We start from the raw sequence: 16,546 nt of genomic DNA, 5'->3' as shown, positions 1-16,546 counted from the left end.
CTCCCTCTCTCCTTCCTTCCTTCTCTCCCCCCCTTTCTTTTGTTTTCTTTATTTTCCTTCAAAAAACAACTGAATAATTGTTTAGGTGAATTTCTTGAGGTAGAAGTTGTAAATAAGATTGGCAGTTTTAGCAGCAGGTTGACTCATCTAAAGTCAATCAAATACTCTTGGATGTATTTTCCTGTGGCTTCTAATCAATAGGTTTTCATCTCAAGAGCACTCCCTTGTTAGCGGCTTTGCATCGATTTTCAGTTTCCAGAATGCAGAGAGGCAGATCAAGGATTCTTTCTTACACATTCAAATTCAGAGTGATAAAAATATTACATTACCATCTTCCTCAATTTGCTGTATTTCCCAATTAATATACCTCTACTTCATTAGATAATAGCAAAGTGTTTCAATGCAGCTATGTTTATTTATAAATACAAATTTACTTAGTTATTACGTAGAATTTATAACCTTTTTCATTTGAAACTTTCCTAAGTATAATATGATTATTTACTTACTATTTGATAAATCATCAGAGGTTTTAGAGTTTCCAATTAAGAGCTAAAGAAATGTGCTATTTCCATTTACAAAAACATCCCAGGGTAATGAGTCTGAATCTGGAATACTGACTGTCATTTCTCATGCGGTCCTAGAGTATAAAGTCTGTTAAGCCTCAATACAACTATGACTAATCATTGCGTGTACACATTCTTTAGTTAAAGGAAAAGAATCCTTACAATGTAAATGATTTTATAATAAGTATCACAATGTACTGGCCCAATATTAGAAGTTTTATTTTCCACGTAAGAATTCACTAGCTGACTTGCAACGTAGTTACGGTAGGTCCATTATATGCAGAAAGAGCCTCTGTTTCCATCCCCATTAAAAGACAGATTTCTAAAAAAATGGACATCTTTGTATTTCTTACCTAAGTATTTTCACAAGGTTAATGGTCAGACCTTTATTAAATGAAGTGATATACACAAGAGGGTGTTGAAAACTGTAGCGTCATTATAAATCATCAATGCAAATTTTTTTCTCTCCGTAATTTTCTAATAAAATGTTACTTTATTTGACTTTTACTGTAAAAGTAAAGAAGTTACCATCACAACAATTCATTTACTGTCTCAAAACCTTCAAATGATAATTATCTGTTGTTGTTTATAGAAGGATTAAAACTTAAAAGCAAAAAGGTGGAATTACCCAGTAAAATGTATCCGGATCTACGTCTAGGTGCTTCTGAAGTGATGTATAAGCCAAGAAGAGAAAGAAAGGGAAACGGAGGTGGAAAAATAATAGAAAAATCACTTCTACTTATTAAAAAAGAGATGTATGGATTTCCTAAAAATAACAAAACCCAACATAGAAGAAAAATTGCCTTTGAAATTTACCCACTGAGAATAGCAGGTTGCAACGCTAAAGGATCAATTAGTCACCATCTGAGCATGATGTTGTAACTGAGCAAACATCACGTCCATCCAATAAACGTCTACCAAGATCCTCCTGCCTTAAAGGCATCAGGCTGCGTGGGAGCAAAACATACCTGCTGCATGATTACTGCCCTGGGGTAGCGCTGAAGTTCATCTTGCGATGAGACTTCCACAGACACTTATGGGGCAGAAAGTATTTAAACAGAACCACAGGAGAACCAAAGAAGTCTTACAGGAGTTCAGAGATAACTTTTAGCCCTGATAGGAAGTTGGGATTTGGGTAGGGCTTGAAGGCAGAGAAGGATTTTGACAGGCTAAAAAAATGGTACAAATGAACTTATTTACAAGACAGAAATAGAGTTACAGACGTAGAGAACAAACTTATGGATACCAGGGGCGGAAAGAGGGGAGGGATAAATTAGGAGACTGGGATTGACATACACACTACTATATATAAAATAGATAACCAACAAGGACCTACTGTATAGCACAGGGAACTCTACTCAATACTCTGTAATAACTTACATGGGAAAAGAATCTAAAAAAGAGTGGATGTATGTACATGTGTAACTGATTCACTTTGCTGTACAGTGGAAACTAACACAACATTGTAAATCAACTATACTCCAAGAAAACTTAATTAGAAAAATAAAAGAACTTTCTAGCACCTGTAACGGTGCAAATAAGGAGGCTTTAAGGTGTATTTTATGATCTCAAGGAAGGGAAGTCTGGCTGGAGCATTGCCAGAAATGAAGTGACACATGTGAGAGAATCATTTACTCGTGTCAAATAAAAAATAAACATCTTTACCAATATTTTTCTATTATACACATCTCCTTGGTTTATGCCTGCAGAATACCTGTGACCTATACTGTAAGTTAAATTTTCTCCAAATCAAATTCAGGCCTATGGCCTTTCCGTGACCTTGGCAAGAACAGTTTGGGGAAACTGGGTGGGCATAATTCAGACTGGAATGTGAGGGGGACTCAGCAGCTTGTGAGGAAAGAGAGAGAACACAGAAAACTCTTTCCAAAGTTTCATTCACTTCAGACAATCTTTGTGTGCCCAGGCCAGGCTTTGTGCTTTGGGCATGTAATCACCAGTGAAATAAAAAAGTCCCTGAGCTCCCAACTGGGAAAATGAAGTGCTTTTGAGGGAAAGTGCTTTTACTACTTTGTGTCAGCAGCTAAGTCAGGGACCACTTTTTAGGGCAAGGCCGAAGAGCTGAAGACTCTTATCCTTGGGGGGGATACGCCTTTATTTGGGAGACTCATTTTGTCTAATGAGAGATATTACTGATGGGTCCATGGTACAAATGTAAACTCTACAGGAAAAAAACTCTGCAAGGAAAAAAATCAAAATTCCTGGTAGTAGTGTAAATTAACCACTGCCTCTGAGATGCAGGGCAAGTGTTTAGTGAGCTACAGGAATGAACTTTGTTCTCTAATAGAACCAACCGCATTCTGTACTACAGGCACTAAATTCTTGGGCCTGCGTAAGAGTCATGAAACTTTCTCTTTAAAGGACCAGTGGGTTAATATTTTGGGCCGTGCGGGCCATACGGTTTCTGCCTTTGTAGCAACAGAGCAGCCACGGACCACACATCCACGAATGAGCCTGGAAGTTTTTCAATAAAACTGTATTTATGGACACCAACATTGAATTTCATATCATTTGCACAGGTCCCAATATATTATGATTTTTTCCAACCATTTGAAAAAACATAAAAATCATGCTTAGCTCAAGGGCCATTAAAAAAACAGCAGGCTTTGGGCCAGAGTGTGCTGACCCCAGGCCTCCTAGAGAAAAGGCTAGGTAACAAGGCAGAGAGAAGAGGTCTTGGAGCAGGCCTTGCGGGTCGGGCCCGCGCGGCTGGGATACCTCAGGGTGCGCACAGTGTGTTGTGTGTGACCCTGTGCACTTCCCTGAGGCGGGGCTGACGACCTCACCGGGTCCTCAGAGGGGGACCTGCCAGGAGGAGCTTCGGAAGCGCCAATCAGAACTCACCGCCCTACGAGCGATGCCACTACTACTCTTCTTTACCTACTGCTTTCTTATTTGGTTTCTCAGATTAATTAATGAATTGAAATCACTAATGATTATTACTGAGCCCTTCTTACAGGCCAGGTCCTTTGCTAAACTATTGCCATACGTGTTCATTTAATCCTCACAGTCTTCTGAGGTCGGTACGGCTTATTATTCCATCTCATAGTTGGGAAGCTGAGGCTCAGAAAAACCCTCCACTGTTTGTTTTGCAGATCTTCTTTCCTTATATTCTGCACCTCCTTCCTAAGCAAGTTCACTGACCCCAGTTGCCAGGTATATGCTGATGATACCTAATTGCCTAAAAAACCTTTCCAACCACTGTCCCCACTGCAACCTGGCCAGAAGTGACAAATTAACGTCCTTTCCCGGCAATTGCTCTCTCAGGAAAGGGCAACACCACACACTTATCTCTGAAATCCCCTCCCCATGACCCCTGGATGCAAAACACTGTGATTCCTTTTATACTCATCCACCTTTTTCCAAATCCACTCCGGACAAGCCTTCTGCAATGATGTCCTAAGGGGTCGTCCTATACACATGCTTTTTAAAAGTAAAACAAAGGCATGATCATAGAGCAAAATGAAATATTATGAACTTCCTATTGTTTTTAAAAAGCTACCTAAGAAAGGTAGCTCTCTGTGTGTCCATGCAGTTGAATGAGATTACAGTGAAGTGGTTACAAACGTAAGTTCTACTTGACTGCTAAGGGTTGTGTGTTCTCGGACGAGTCATGGAACCTGTAAAGTGACAATAATATTCATAATAGTGTCTCAGGGCTGCGTTTTGAGAGCTAGAGAAATTAATACATGCAAAATAATTAAAACACCAGCAGGCAGATGGTCATTAATAAATAATAGTTTTGATTGTTGATGGTTTTATCAATATTAACAGGAACAATGCATACAAAGATTAGCTAATAAGATACTAATATTTTCCCAGTGAATTTGCAATAAGTGGTGGTATTGCAGGAGTTTGATGGATCTTCTTTTTACTCTTCTGTGTTTAAAACTCTGGCAAAATCATTAGTAAAAGAAATCAACCAAAAAGTCTTTACTGAAAACCAGTCTGCATTAAATGAGGATGCACTGAAATTGGTCATCTGCTGGAAGAATAATCAGACACATTTCTTGTTACATTTAAGCTACCTGAGATGTTTTATAACACCCATTCTGAAATCGATCTCATGCTTAAACATTACCTTAGTACAGTTAACAAGAATTATCACCATATATAATTATTTGAATACTCAGCACTGTGCTTTGAAGTCACTTAATAGATGTGTTTCCTTTCTTCCTCCAAATCCTAAAATCCAAATTAATTACAAAAATTAATTCCACTCAAATAAATTTTTTTTTTCGCCAAACCAAACTAAAAGTCTATCTGCATAGTAGCCACATTCAAAATTCATAGTTCACAGCAAGGAAAAGAACAAAAATAGAGCAGCTGGAGTATGTTTGAAAATACTAATCCTTATTAGGGCATCTCTTGAGCAGATGAGTTACTTTAGCTGCATTAAATCTCTATTAACAGTAGTGAATTCCTAAGCCAGACAGCAATGGTAAATAAAAGAACCCGTGCTTACATTCATTTGATGGTTTTGCAGACTCGAGAATCACTTCTGGCACCACAATTGTGCGTTCAGGAAACAAAGAACATGAAACATGATGTTCCTCAGAATGTTTTCCTTGTGCTATTAAATGAATCAAATAAATGAGGTACAGACAAGGAATTTCAATTTCAGAAGATTTTCATCCACAGGAGCTTTCAGTTTCTGCAACGTTTGGGGGGCGCCCATCCTTTGTAAAAGTTTTTGCTTCCATTGTTAAAATCAACGGAGCCAAGAAAACTTTTCTTAGAATGTTCAAAAAGATCACTGTAACCCCCCTTCCCACCAGCTGTATAATTACTTGTGCAAAGGAACAGGCAGAGAGCCTGCACAAAGAAACACTAGATTTAAAATATATAGAACATTTTGGTAAATTGGATTGGTTGGAAAGATTAAAAACAAGTCCTAAGGCAAATTAAGACAATCATTTTCTCAAGGTAAAGAAAGTACGAGGTCCAAGCTGGCGCTCACTTGGTTTATTTTCTGACTTGCCTTAACTGTGAGACTTTGAGGAGAAGACTGAAAAAAGCTCAGCAGAAGAGGATTTAAAATCTTGGACATTTTTTTGAAATGATTATTGCCTAAGGACAATGTAAGTTTAAAAATAATGTCTTGAACTCATGGGAACATTAGCTTATTCAAGCACTATCCCTTTAGGTAGAAGTGGGTTACAGTCAGAGTTTTACGTATATTATTCTTTTCTTGACAGTGGAACAAGGGCATTTTTGTTAGTTTCTATTTGTGATTTCATCTTGAAAAGTTAGAGATATGCCTTGGAAATTCATTAACTCTTATTAAGCTATTTTGAAATCAAATATACATAAGTCTAGCTAAAACTCTTTAGAATGCTTATGTTTTTGCCTATATCATCTTGTAGGATCATGAACTCTATCTATATAGTTTTCAACACTCTATGGCCCTTCTGAAATGTTTCATCCCCATGATTAAAATGAAATAATTAATTTCCTTGAGATAAATTGCCAAAGCAAAAAGAAAAATGTCTTTAAGACCCATATTCTGAGTAAGAGTAAGAAAAAGATCTGCTGGCTGCCTTGGGAAGGGGGAATAACAGAAATTCTCCCTTTTTTTTTTTTTTTTGTGCGGTACGTGGGCCTCTCACTGTTGTGGCCTATCCCGTCGCGGAGCACAGGCTCCGGACGCGCAGGCTCAGCGGCCACGGCCCACGGGCCCAGCTGCTCCGCGGCATGCGGGATCCTCCCGGACGGGGGCACGAACCCATGTCCCCTGCATCGGCAGGCGGACTCCGAACCACTGCACCCCCAGGGAAGCCCTGGGAAGGGGGAATAACAATAGATAAGAGAACAGGCAGGGCTTTCATTTCCTACAAGGAGACTAAATTTCACAATGGAAAGAGTCAAAGTAAGTAGTAGACGGCAGCTCCAGACAGGTGAACTTCCAACATGAGCCCAAGAGTCTAGATCTAACCAAATCTTATCTCAGAATCCATGATCTCAAAGACTCCACGATGATCTCAGAACTCCTGGGAGGACTTGGAGATGCAGAAACTTGGGGAATGATGTGAAAGACATAAGAACGGCCAACATGAACCAGACACCTGCAGGGGTGACACTGACCCCAGTAGGTGTTCCTAAAGCTACTTTCAGAGATTTTGCATCGTCCAAACTCAGGTGGCACATGGGCGTGGCTCGGCTGTACTTTCACCCGCACCAGTGGATGTCTTGCGACATTCTTCCTCATCCTGCATCCTCTCTCTCCATCTGCATCGCCCTGACACGCGCTCCCTCGGCTCCAGGACACCACTGCAATGTGCCTCTAGATCTCAACATTTCCTCTTTTCTATCAACTCAGGGAAAGAACCGTCTTTTCCTCTCTCCAAGAATAACCTTGCGTCCTTAAGTGAACTCCTTTGCTCTTTGGGATTTTGCTCCGCTCCTTAAACTTCTTTGTATTGTATCTTGTATCTTTCCATCTCTTCACCTAGAGGTGCTTTTTCCTCCCGGAAGAACACTCACATCCCCTTTGTTCTGAGACACACAAGTGTGCACACACAGCCCCACCCCTTATTTACTCCTAATACCCCCTCAATTACAGAGTCTGGTACATGAAAAATACTTAAGAAACGCTGGTAGAATGAATGAAAGACAGACTGTTCACATTGAGCTCTTTCCTTTGAATGCTTTCTGAAGACACGTTCATAAGAGCTGCCCGTCTAGGCATCTTCCCAGCCCCATCCATCTGAATAGGGTGGTGGGGGAGCCCTCGCTCTATCCCACTGTAGACCCTCCAGTCCCATCCTCTTGGGCTCCCACCCAGGACAAGAGTCCCATCCCAAGTCTCTGAGACGATGGTCCCAGGTGGAATGAGGACTGCATGGAGAGAGGAACTGGCTCCACCCCTGGTGGGTCGTTCCACACTGAGGCACACCCAACCTTCCTCACTGCTCCAGGCAGACTGATGTCAGGGGCAACCCTTCTGGCCCCAAATCCGAGGATTTTATCCCACTCCCTGGCCTCTTCCGCCTTTCTGTGGGTTAAGCAACCACTCCGGGAAGTCCTTCCCCTCTAGGATCCGTTCCTGCGCCTCCCTGCTCACTCCCCCTTTCCCTGGATCCCGCACCCCGCCCTCCTATTCCCTCACCAGTTATTCCTGAATTCCTGGGCATCTCACCTTGTCCTCTCTTCACTCAGGCCCCGCCCCCTTTCCCCGAATAAGCTCATTCACGTCCACCTCCATGGTTCCTTCTCCACCCACGTCACGGTTTTTCATTTCATCCGTTAGCCTCACCCTGACCTTTCTGCTTCCTCGCCGATTTTGCACATCTTGCTTCCACTTGAGCTTCTGGGAACACAGCTTCCTTTCTTCTATCCTCTCCATTAAAAGTTCTCCATCAAACACTGAGCAGAGTCCCTTACAGGGCTTTTAAGACCTGGCCCCAACCTTTTTTCCTAAATGTATTTCCCATGACAGTCCTTTCATACACCTTTGCTTGAGCCAAACTGTGCTCATAGGCTGGGTTGAAAATTTATGGAAATACCTATTTGTGTTTTTCTCCTTTCCACACAATTATTAGCCTCTTAATAATTTCCACAAAACTATTTTATGCTTCCCTGATTCAGGGGTTCCTGCAGGAAAACAGGGCAGTGGGAAGGCACCAGTAAATCTTCAGTCTTTTGTAAATGCCTAAACCCTACAACAGATGATGCTAAATGTGCCATAGCAGGAGGGCAGAAGAAGGCTTAGCCGGGCCTCTGGAGCCAGTGGAGCCTGTAGGGACCTGGGCCCTGCTCCACACACCCTGGTGTAACACAGGGCAAGAGGAAGAATATACCAGAAAGGTAACATGGCTGGAAGGTATTTTTATATATAGACTCAGATTCCTCTACTCAGAGGGACTCTGAATCATTTTCAAGTGATTTGGACAGGGGACAAAGAGATGTGGATGGAGGGAAATGTTGGAAAGGCACAAAATATCTACTCTTAAAGAAAGATTTTTTTAGTATGTTTTTTTTAGAAGTGATTTTTTAGTATGTTCTTAGTACATGATAATGGACTCTTAATTATTTGACAGTATAACAGAGTCCTGCAACATTTTCCATAATTTAATCAGTGCATAACTACCCAAATCCTGCCAGTATGTAGGAAAAAATGATACGAATCTACTTAAAATAATGATTATATTAAATGGTTAGGCCACGGTCAGCTCTCAATTCTGCATGTGTTCTTATCCTGGGAAATTTAGACCTTTGACCCATTTGTCTTCCCACTTCCTTTGGTACACCGGGTTTTATTATGTTTGGCATTTGGCTTTCCATTTTCTTATTTAGTTCTTGGATTCTTGTTTATTTCAAGTGTGAATGATTTCCTTCCATCGGGGATGCTACTTCTAATTTTGAAACACCCACTGTCCCTGGTATAATCCTGGAGATAGAGTTCTTCAACAATATGAGATAAAGTAAATGAAGTAATTTCTAGTCTATAGTGCTAATGATGCTTTTACATTTATAGGTGTTTTCTTCAAAAAAGCTATAAGTTCTAATCACGATTTTTTTGTGATCAATCATGGAGGGAAGTTATACACACAAACGTGTACACATATAACTTAGAGGTACATGGAAACAGCTCTAGAAATGCAAATCTATTGGTTTTAGTCACTTAGACTAAATGAATACTTATCATTCTTATGATACTTATTATCATAATTATCTTTACTTGTAGGTAATTACAAGGGTGTATGTAGGGGTGATTGTTCTCAATAAAGGCTTCATTCATAGTGAGGCAAACCTCACACTATACAGGCCGGGCATCTAAACCTACAAAGGCTAAAACCTCCCTCACATCCTAAAGCCTGGCCCTACGTTTACTCAGAGCTTCATTCAGTCCCAAGAAGCTCCTGGATCAGGAGCTTTTTCTTAAAATTTCCCTTTCCTTCCATACCTCATGCCCTTTTCAATCTAATTCAGTAGCTGTGTACTGAACAGGTTTTGAGTTATGTACTTGATTGCTTGAAGCCATTTACCAGCAGTAGCATTTTTGGAAACTTTCCTGTTTCTGTCACTCTCCTAGTTAAAAAATATATTAACAAATTTATTCCTACTTTCATTATGAATAAATACTGTGGTAAAGGTGACTTTAAAATATTAATGTTATTTATACTTGGAATATTCCACATAAATAATTATATATAATTGAAAAGCACAGTAAATATATTGAAGCACACAACAAATTACATAGAAAAGCAAGGTAAATTTTATACATTTATATGTCACAAATGTAATTTACTATATAAATATATCTGTATATACAGTTTACTATGCTTTTCAAGTTTTGGAAATAAATTTTACTTATTATTTTGAACAAAGAATCAAATATACTCCGTGAGCAAACTTGTGGCTACGTGAAAACAAAAACAGAAAAACGATGTGCTTGAAATCTCCCATTCTAAACAGAGCTGGTTAAGCATTATTTCTAAATGCTTCTTGTTTTCCTGATTATCTATCATCTGTGTGGCAGAGGAGACAGAGCCCGTAATCCAGGGCGCATGGGGTGGATTGGAGACTCACCGCTGGAGAAGCCTTTAGTTAAAGTCTTTTTTTACATTAAGCACAAGTAAAATTTACATTAAACATAATACATGCTATTCCATAGAACACCCAGCTTGTTTTAATAGATAAGAAATGCTGTTTGCCTCTTCCCAATCTTTGATTAATTGACACCATTAGAAAATCTGTCTCAGTTAAATGGATAAAGCAGATGTGGCACATATACACAATGGAATATTACCCAGCCATAAAAGAGAATGAAATAATGCCATTTGCAGCAACATGGTGGGACTTAGAGATGATCATGCTAAGTGAAGTAAGTCAGAGCAAGAAAAATGCCATACGATATCACTTACATGTGGAATCTAAAATATGACACAAACGAACTTATCTACAAAAAAAGGGAACAGAGTCAGACACAGAGAACAGACGCGTGATTGCCAAGGGGAGGGTGGGGGAGGGATGGATCGGAAGTTTGGGGCTAGAAGATGCAAACTATTATATATAAGATGGATAAAAAACAATCATTTTGCTGTACAGCAGAAATTAACACAACATTGTAAATCAACTATACTCCAATAAACTAAATTAAAAAAAATCTGTCTTAATTATCCATACATTTAGAAGGCCCCCTGAAAAGCCTCACCAGTCAGATTAATGGATTCACTTCACACTAAAGACATTTAAATCAATTATATTAGTGTTCCTTAAAATTGGACAAATATCACATAGTTTTCTCTGGGATGATGGACCTGGGGAAGAGAGAGTTGAGTGAAAAATTTTTAAAGTAGAAAACTCTTCTAAGGTTTGTAACTATAAAAACTGTGGTAATACTGAAAGGAAGGGCTGGAAATTCAGATTTGTGACAGTGCTACGCTTGTTTAAAGTAGGCCATCCAAGAGGCTCTCTTATAGGAAATTAAAATTAAGGAATATTTCTTGGGTGAGGACAAATTGGAATACAGATTTGATGATCACATGCAAAAGCTGAAGTAATAAAAAACAAGATTTCTTAGAATGAGAATTCTGAACTTTCGTGTCTCTTCACAGGAGAGAGGACATATAATCATTGATAAAGGGGGAAAAATCACTTGTAGAAGAAGGAATAGGGAGAAAAACCAGGGCATCCAGTGAAATAAAGAACAGTGATAACTGAGGTTTGTCACCACTGGTCACTTGCTTTGGGAAGATTAAGAAGAATGAGAAAACAGGTTATCAAATAAAAGGTACAATTATGATGTAGAAAGAGAAACATAAACTCTTATACCTGGGAAGTTCAGAGGACGACTTTCAGTCCAATCCACCCAATAAACAGGCAAGCCGAGCCCCAGAGAGAAAGTTAGAGTTTATTCCTTGAGTCACGTTGGGCTAGAACTATTTTGTTATCTTGGCTTCGTAATCCTTTTCGCTCCTGTACATTGCAAACTAATCTTTGAAAGTGGGGTAATTCCATGCACGTTACTAACAATGCAACTTTTGGGAAGGTAGGTATTATTCGAAATTCAGCAATGCCTGTAACTGGAATAAAATTTAAACTAACAAAGCAAAGGGGCTGAGTGTTTCAATGACAATCATTTGAATCTATTACCTACAAAGCTGTGCCTCAGGTACAGTTCTTATGTTTAATTATTGCTGTGCTTTACTCTAAGAAAATGTAATTCTACTCAACCAGGGAAAGATAGAGAGGGAACGAACTATCAGGGAAAATAAGAAGAGACAGACTGTGGAGGCTGGGGAAGAAGATAAGTCATCCCCGAACCTGCAGGAAACCCTGGCTCCCTAAAAGGACATCAAAGAGAATTTCCATATCATCCAAGGGATAAAGTAATCTGAAATCTGGTGGTGAAAGTCCATCCACACCCCACACTGGAAAGCATCATGTATTGCATGAACATTACAAACCAAGAAGCACCACGGTCAAAAACAAAACAAGTAAAAGAAATGAAAAACAACTCCTACTCCTAAGGAAGGAACCTGAGCCCAAGGAAGACAAATGATTCCCCTTCACAATGAACAGCTCATCCCCATGGGATGGCGGAGAGGAATTACCATCAGAAATGCTCGCTAATCGAGGGCCATTCTAATCCTGTGATTTTCAGAGAGACAAACCTCTGTTTTGATAAACAGCTTGTGCGCATTAGTTCAATTTTTGAACGGCTCAAAATTCCCTATCTCTAATTTATTTGTCACTTTGTCCAGTAGAAGACATAATTTAAAATACATACTTTCCAGTCTCTTCAATAAGTGGTGCTGGGAAAACTGGACAGCTACATGTAAAAGAATGACATTAGAACACTCCCTAACACCACACACAAAAATAAACTCAAAATAGATTGAAGACCTAAATGTAAGACCGGACACTATAAAACATAGGAAGAAGAAAACATAGGAAGAGGAAAACATAGGAAGAACACTCCTTGACATAAATCACAGCAAGATCTTTTTTGATCCACCTCCTAGAGTAGTGGAAATAAAAACAAAACTAAACAAATGGGACCTCATGCAACTTAAAGGCTTTTGCAAAGCAAAGGAAACTACAGACAAGATGAAAAGACAACCCTCCGAATGGGAGAAAATATTTGCAAATGAATCAACGGACTAATCTCCAAAATATATACACAGATCATGCAGCTCAATATTAAAGAAACAAACAATGCAATCAAAAAATGGGCAGAAGACGTATATAGACATTTCTCCAAAGAAGACATACAGATGGCCAAGAAGCACATGAAAAGCTGCTCAACATCACTAACTATTAGAGAAATGCAAATCAAAACTACAATGAGGTATCACCTCACACCAGTTAGAATGGGCATCATCAGAAAATCTACAAACAACAAATGCTGGAGACGGTGTGGAGAAAAGGGAAGCCTCTTGCACTGTTGGTGGGAATGTAAATTGATACAGCCACTATGGAGAACAGTATGGAGGTTCCTTAAAAAACTAAAAATAGAATTACCATATGACCCAGCAATCCCACTACTGGGCATATACCCTGAGAAAACCATAATTCAAAAAGACACATGCACCCCAATGTTCATTGCAGAAATATTTACAATAGCCAGGTCATGGAAGCAACCTAAATGCCCATCAACAGATGAACGGATAAAGAAGATGTGGTACACATATACAATGGAATATTACTCAGCCATAAAAAGGAATGAAATTGGGTCATTTGTAGAGACATGGATGGATCTAGAGACTGTCATACAGAGTGAAGTAAGTCAAAAAGAGAAAAACAAATATCGTATATTAACGCATACAAAAGATGAACCGGTTTGCAGGGCAGAAATAGAGACACAGATGTAGAGAACAAATGTACGGACACCCAGCGGGAAAGTGGCGGGGTGGTGGAGGTGGTCGGATGAACTGGGAGATTGGGATTGACGTGTATACACTAATATGGATAAAATGGATGACTAATAAGAACCTGCTGTATAAAAAAATAAAATTGTAAAATTCAAAAAAAAAAAGTACTTTCCAGGATGCCAAGTTAACTATCAAAAGGATTTCATGGAAGTTTTTTAGTCTAAGTAAATTTTGTGCCAAGACTTTCGCTCTTAAGGAACAATAAACGGAACTAAGGTTATGGCAAGAGAAACAGGTGCTGACAATTTAAATCAGTTCAATATTTCACTTACCTTCAATTTTCCGTAGTGCTAAGCCTAGTAATGAATTGTCTAACATGTATGATCAAATGTTATATAATTTTAGGCAGTTTTTTGTATTTGATAATACACAAATAATCATCCTCCCTTCTGTTTGCTTTTTTCTATACCCTGAGGATATAAAGCTTTTAAGATTTATAAGCAGTAGAAAATGTTTGAAACTCAAATTTGTATTGACATTATTCTTTGCATGAATCCACTGACCCATTTTTGTAGAGTAAAAATAACTGCTGGGTTTTTACTTGCATTGAAAATAGAACAGTCACAGTTCAATTATTACATTCACACAGCCCCCTGAAGACTGTATTTCAAGTTGCACAACTGACCTTCTTTTCTAAAACAATATGGAGATAGCCTAAATTAGAAGTAATTGTATTATGGAATATTTTGAAAAGGAGAATCCTGTTGCTTTTCTTGTATTTCAACCAATTTGGTTCTTTAAGATTTCTTTGCATTTCCTTGCATATTTGTAAACACGGCTTTTTTTTTTTCACGAAATACCTGACCACTTCAGGGATTGACAAATGATACCTTGTTAGACAGCTGTACAGAAAAGAAAAAACACAAAAAAACCCACACATGGAACAGGTTTCCAGAAACAGAGAAACAAACGTTCTTTGGAAAGGAGAATCCGTACACTGTACAATCCCATCCCAAGCCATAGCATGAAGGTTGACATTTGTCTCTCCAGTGAGAACTTGAGATGTGTAAGTTGAGTTCACTTCACTCACCTGTTTGGCTTAGCTGGGACGTGCTTCTGCTCCTTCGAGTCACGATGGCAACCACTTTGGCACTCAGGCTGGACCTCCTTTTCTTCCCACCTGTTCCAACAGTGCCCACAGCCGTGTCCGACTGACTGCCATCATTATGCTCCAGTGTGTACATCTCTCCACTCACGCTCGTGCTCTTGGTGATGGCTCTTCCTGAAGTCCCCATCCGTCTGCCTTGCATTTTAGGGGTAAATGAACTATATTTACAAAGTAAAAACATATATGCATCCATAAATTACAGGTCAGCATAATCAAAACTTTAAATCTAACTTATTTTGAAATAATCCGGGCAAAATTTTAGAGGGAAAACCCGGCTGAATAGTTGTCCTACAGCTATAAATATTCTAAGGTCACATCACCGCCCCCAGTATTTATTTATCTATTTATTTTTTTGCGGTATGCGGGCCTCTCACTGCTGTGGCCTCTCCCGTTGCGGAGCACAGGCTCCGGACGCGCAGGCTCAGCGGCCATGGCTCACGAGCCCAGCCGCTCCGCGGCATGTGGGATCTTCCCGGACCGGGGTGCGAACCCGTGTCCCCTGCATCGGCAGGCGGACTCTCAACCACTGAGCCACCAGGGAAGCCCCCCCAGTATTTATTTACCAGATGTGCCTTGAAACAAGAGCATTTCAAGGCATCATCTATAAACTCTTTGAAGATAGTAAAAAGAAAGGCAACCGAGGCTACAAATGGGGAGGTGTTACTGACCAATGTTATAAATAATTCCTCTGTTACTTTCAGAGAAAAGCTAAAATAGTTCAATCAGTGAGAAAAGTCCATATACATTCCTGAGGAAAAAATATTGTTCAAAACGGATACTCTTAATTTGCCACACGACAAGGTTTAAAAAATGAAACCAGTGTTTGTTCTGGTTTCTCTTTGGGATTCCAGCTAAGAGGCATCTCTTTTGCTATCCGAGGCTGAGTGAGTCTCGGAAATGCTGTTCAGGAGACAAGCCCTGCTTCTCCTTCCTCCTTCCTCACCCACTTCTGCCCCATCGCCTCCACGTACGTTTCCTCTCATTTTCAACTTTCAACTCTCCGAACTCGCAGGCTCTGGGTCCAGATGTTCCTTGTTTTGTTGTCCTCTTCTGCAAAACTTACTTGTCTATGTTCTGAGATTGCATCAGGTTATCTGAATAGATCACGGTACTTCTCTCCCAAATGAATAAACTACTGTTGAGAGTTTCAGGTACCGTAGAAGGTTGAGGGAAAATATCCTTTCTATTTGCCAAAGTACATGAGTGTCTGTGAGTCAGAGTTACAGGTAGGGCAGGCAACTGGGGAGGTGGTCAGGGATGGTAGGATTCTTCCAGTCTTTTTAATTGCTCTGCATATGCAGTTATAGTATCCATTTAGACTATCCCTTTTTTGGTCCAATAAAGACCTGTTTGATATCTCTGAAATGACCCTCTTAATTTTATGTGCCCTCAAAATATTTGCAAAAACTGGCTCACATGCCCTTTACCACCACCTTGATTTTCTATATTTCTTCTTTGGAAAAATGAAATATATTACTGAATATAGCTTCTTTAAGTGATGACATTTCATATGCAAATCAGAATAAACCCTAATATGATTAGAAACAGTAAAACAGAAAGTCTTAAGATCACGTAACATGTTTGTGGCCATATACACAGTGAGTGCTTCAGCAGAAAGGAAAATTGGTGCAGGGGCTCAGAATCCATGGAAAAGACAGGACTTTTTGGACCTTAGGATCCCTTCAGCGACAGTGAATGGAAACTGGGACCTGATTTGACAGGAATAATTTGGAATGCTTAATCCCTAGCTGCGTTTCTTGAATTGGTCCACGTCAACATTCACCTGACAATAATAAGGTATTCATATTCTTTCAATTTATTCTAATCATCTTTTCATTAACTCAAAAGTTTTTAAAGCCATTTGCAAGCCTAGTAATCTTGCTATGCGTTTTATGCAGTCTCCTCCTCCAAACGGTAATGATGACAGCTTTACAGACGACCAATTCAACACTGATTCCTGTGGGGTTTATATTCGCAAC

General features: G+C 39.5%; 1 protein-coding gene across 3 annotated transcripts in view; it reads right to left on the bottom strand.

Annotated features, from left to right (window-relative positions):
- The window catches only part of LOC111183251 (regulating synaptic membrane exocytosis protein 1), a 189,844-nt gene that overhangs the window by 49,290 nt on the left and 124,008 nt on the right, over positions 1–16,546 (bottom strand). For all 3 annotated transcript variants that reach the window (XM_022590440.2, XM_022590437.2, XM_022590445.3), the window contains one exon: positions 14,490–14,725. In XM_022590440.2, the coding sequence (XP_022446148.1) occupies positions 14,490–14,725 (236 nt within the window). The remainder of the gene's footprint in view (positions 1–14,489; positions 14,726–16,546) is intronic.

The sequence above is a fragment of the Delphinapterus leucas genome, chromosome 12 (assembly GCF_059928025.1).
Source record: "Delphinapterus leucas isolate spDelLeu-1000000601 "Yukka" chromosome 12, BTC_Dleu_Yukka2, whole genome shotgun sequence".
In the NCBI taxonomy this organism is placed as follows: Eukaryota; Metazoa; Chordata; class Mammalia; order Artiodactyla; family Monodontidae; genus Delphinapterus; species Delphinapterus leucas.
Note: the sequence above shows the minus strand (reverse complement) of the source record. Positions and strands in the feature narration are given on the sequence as shown.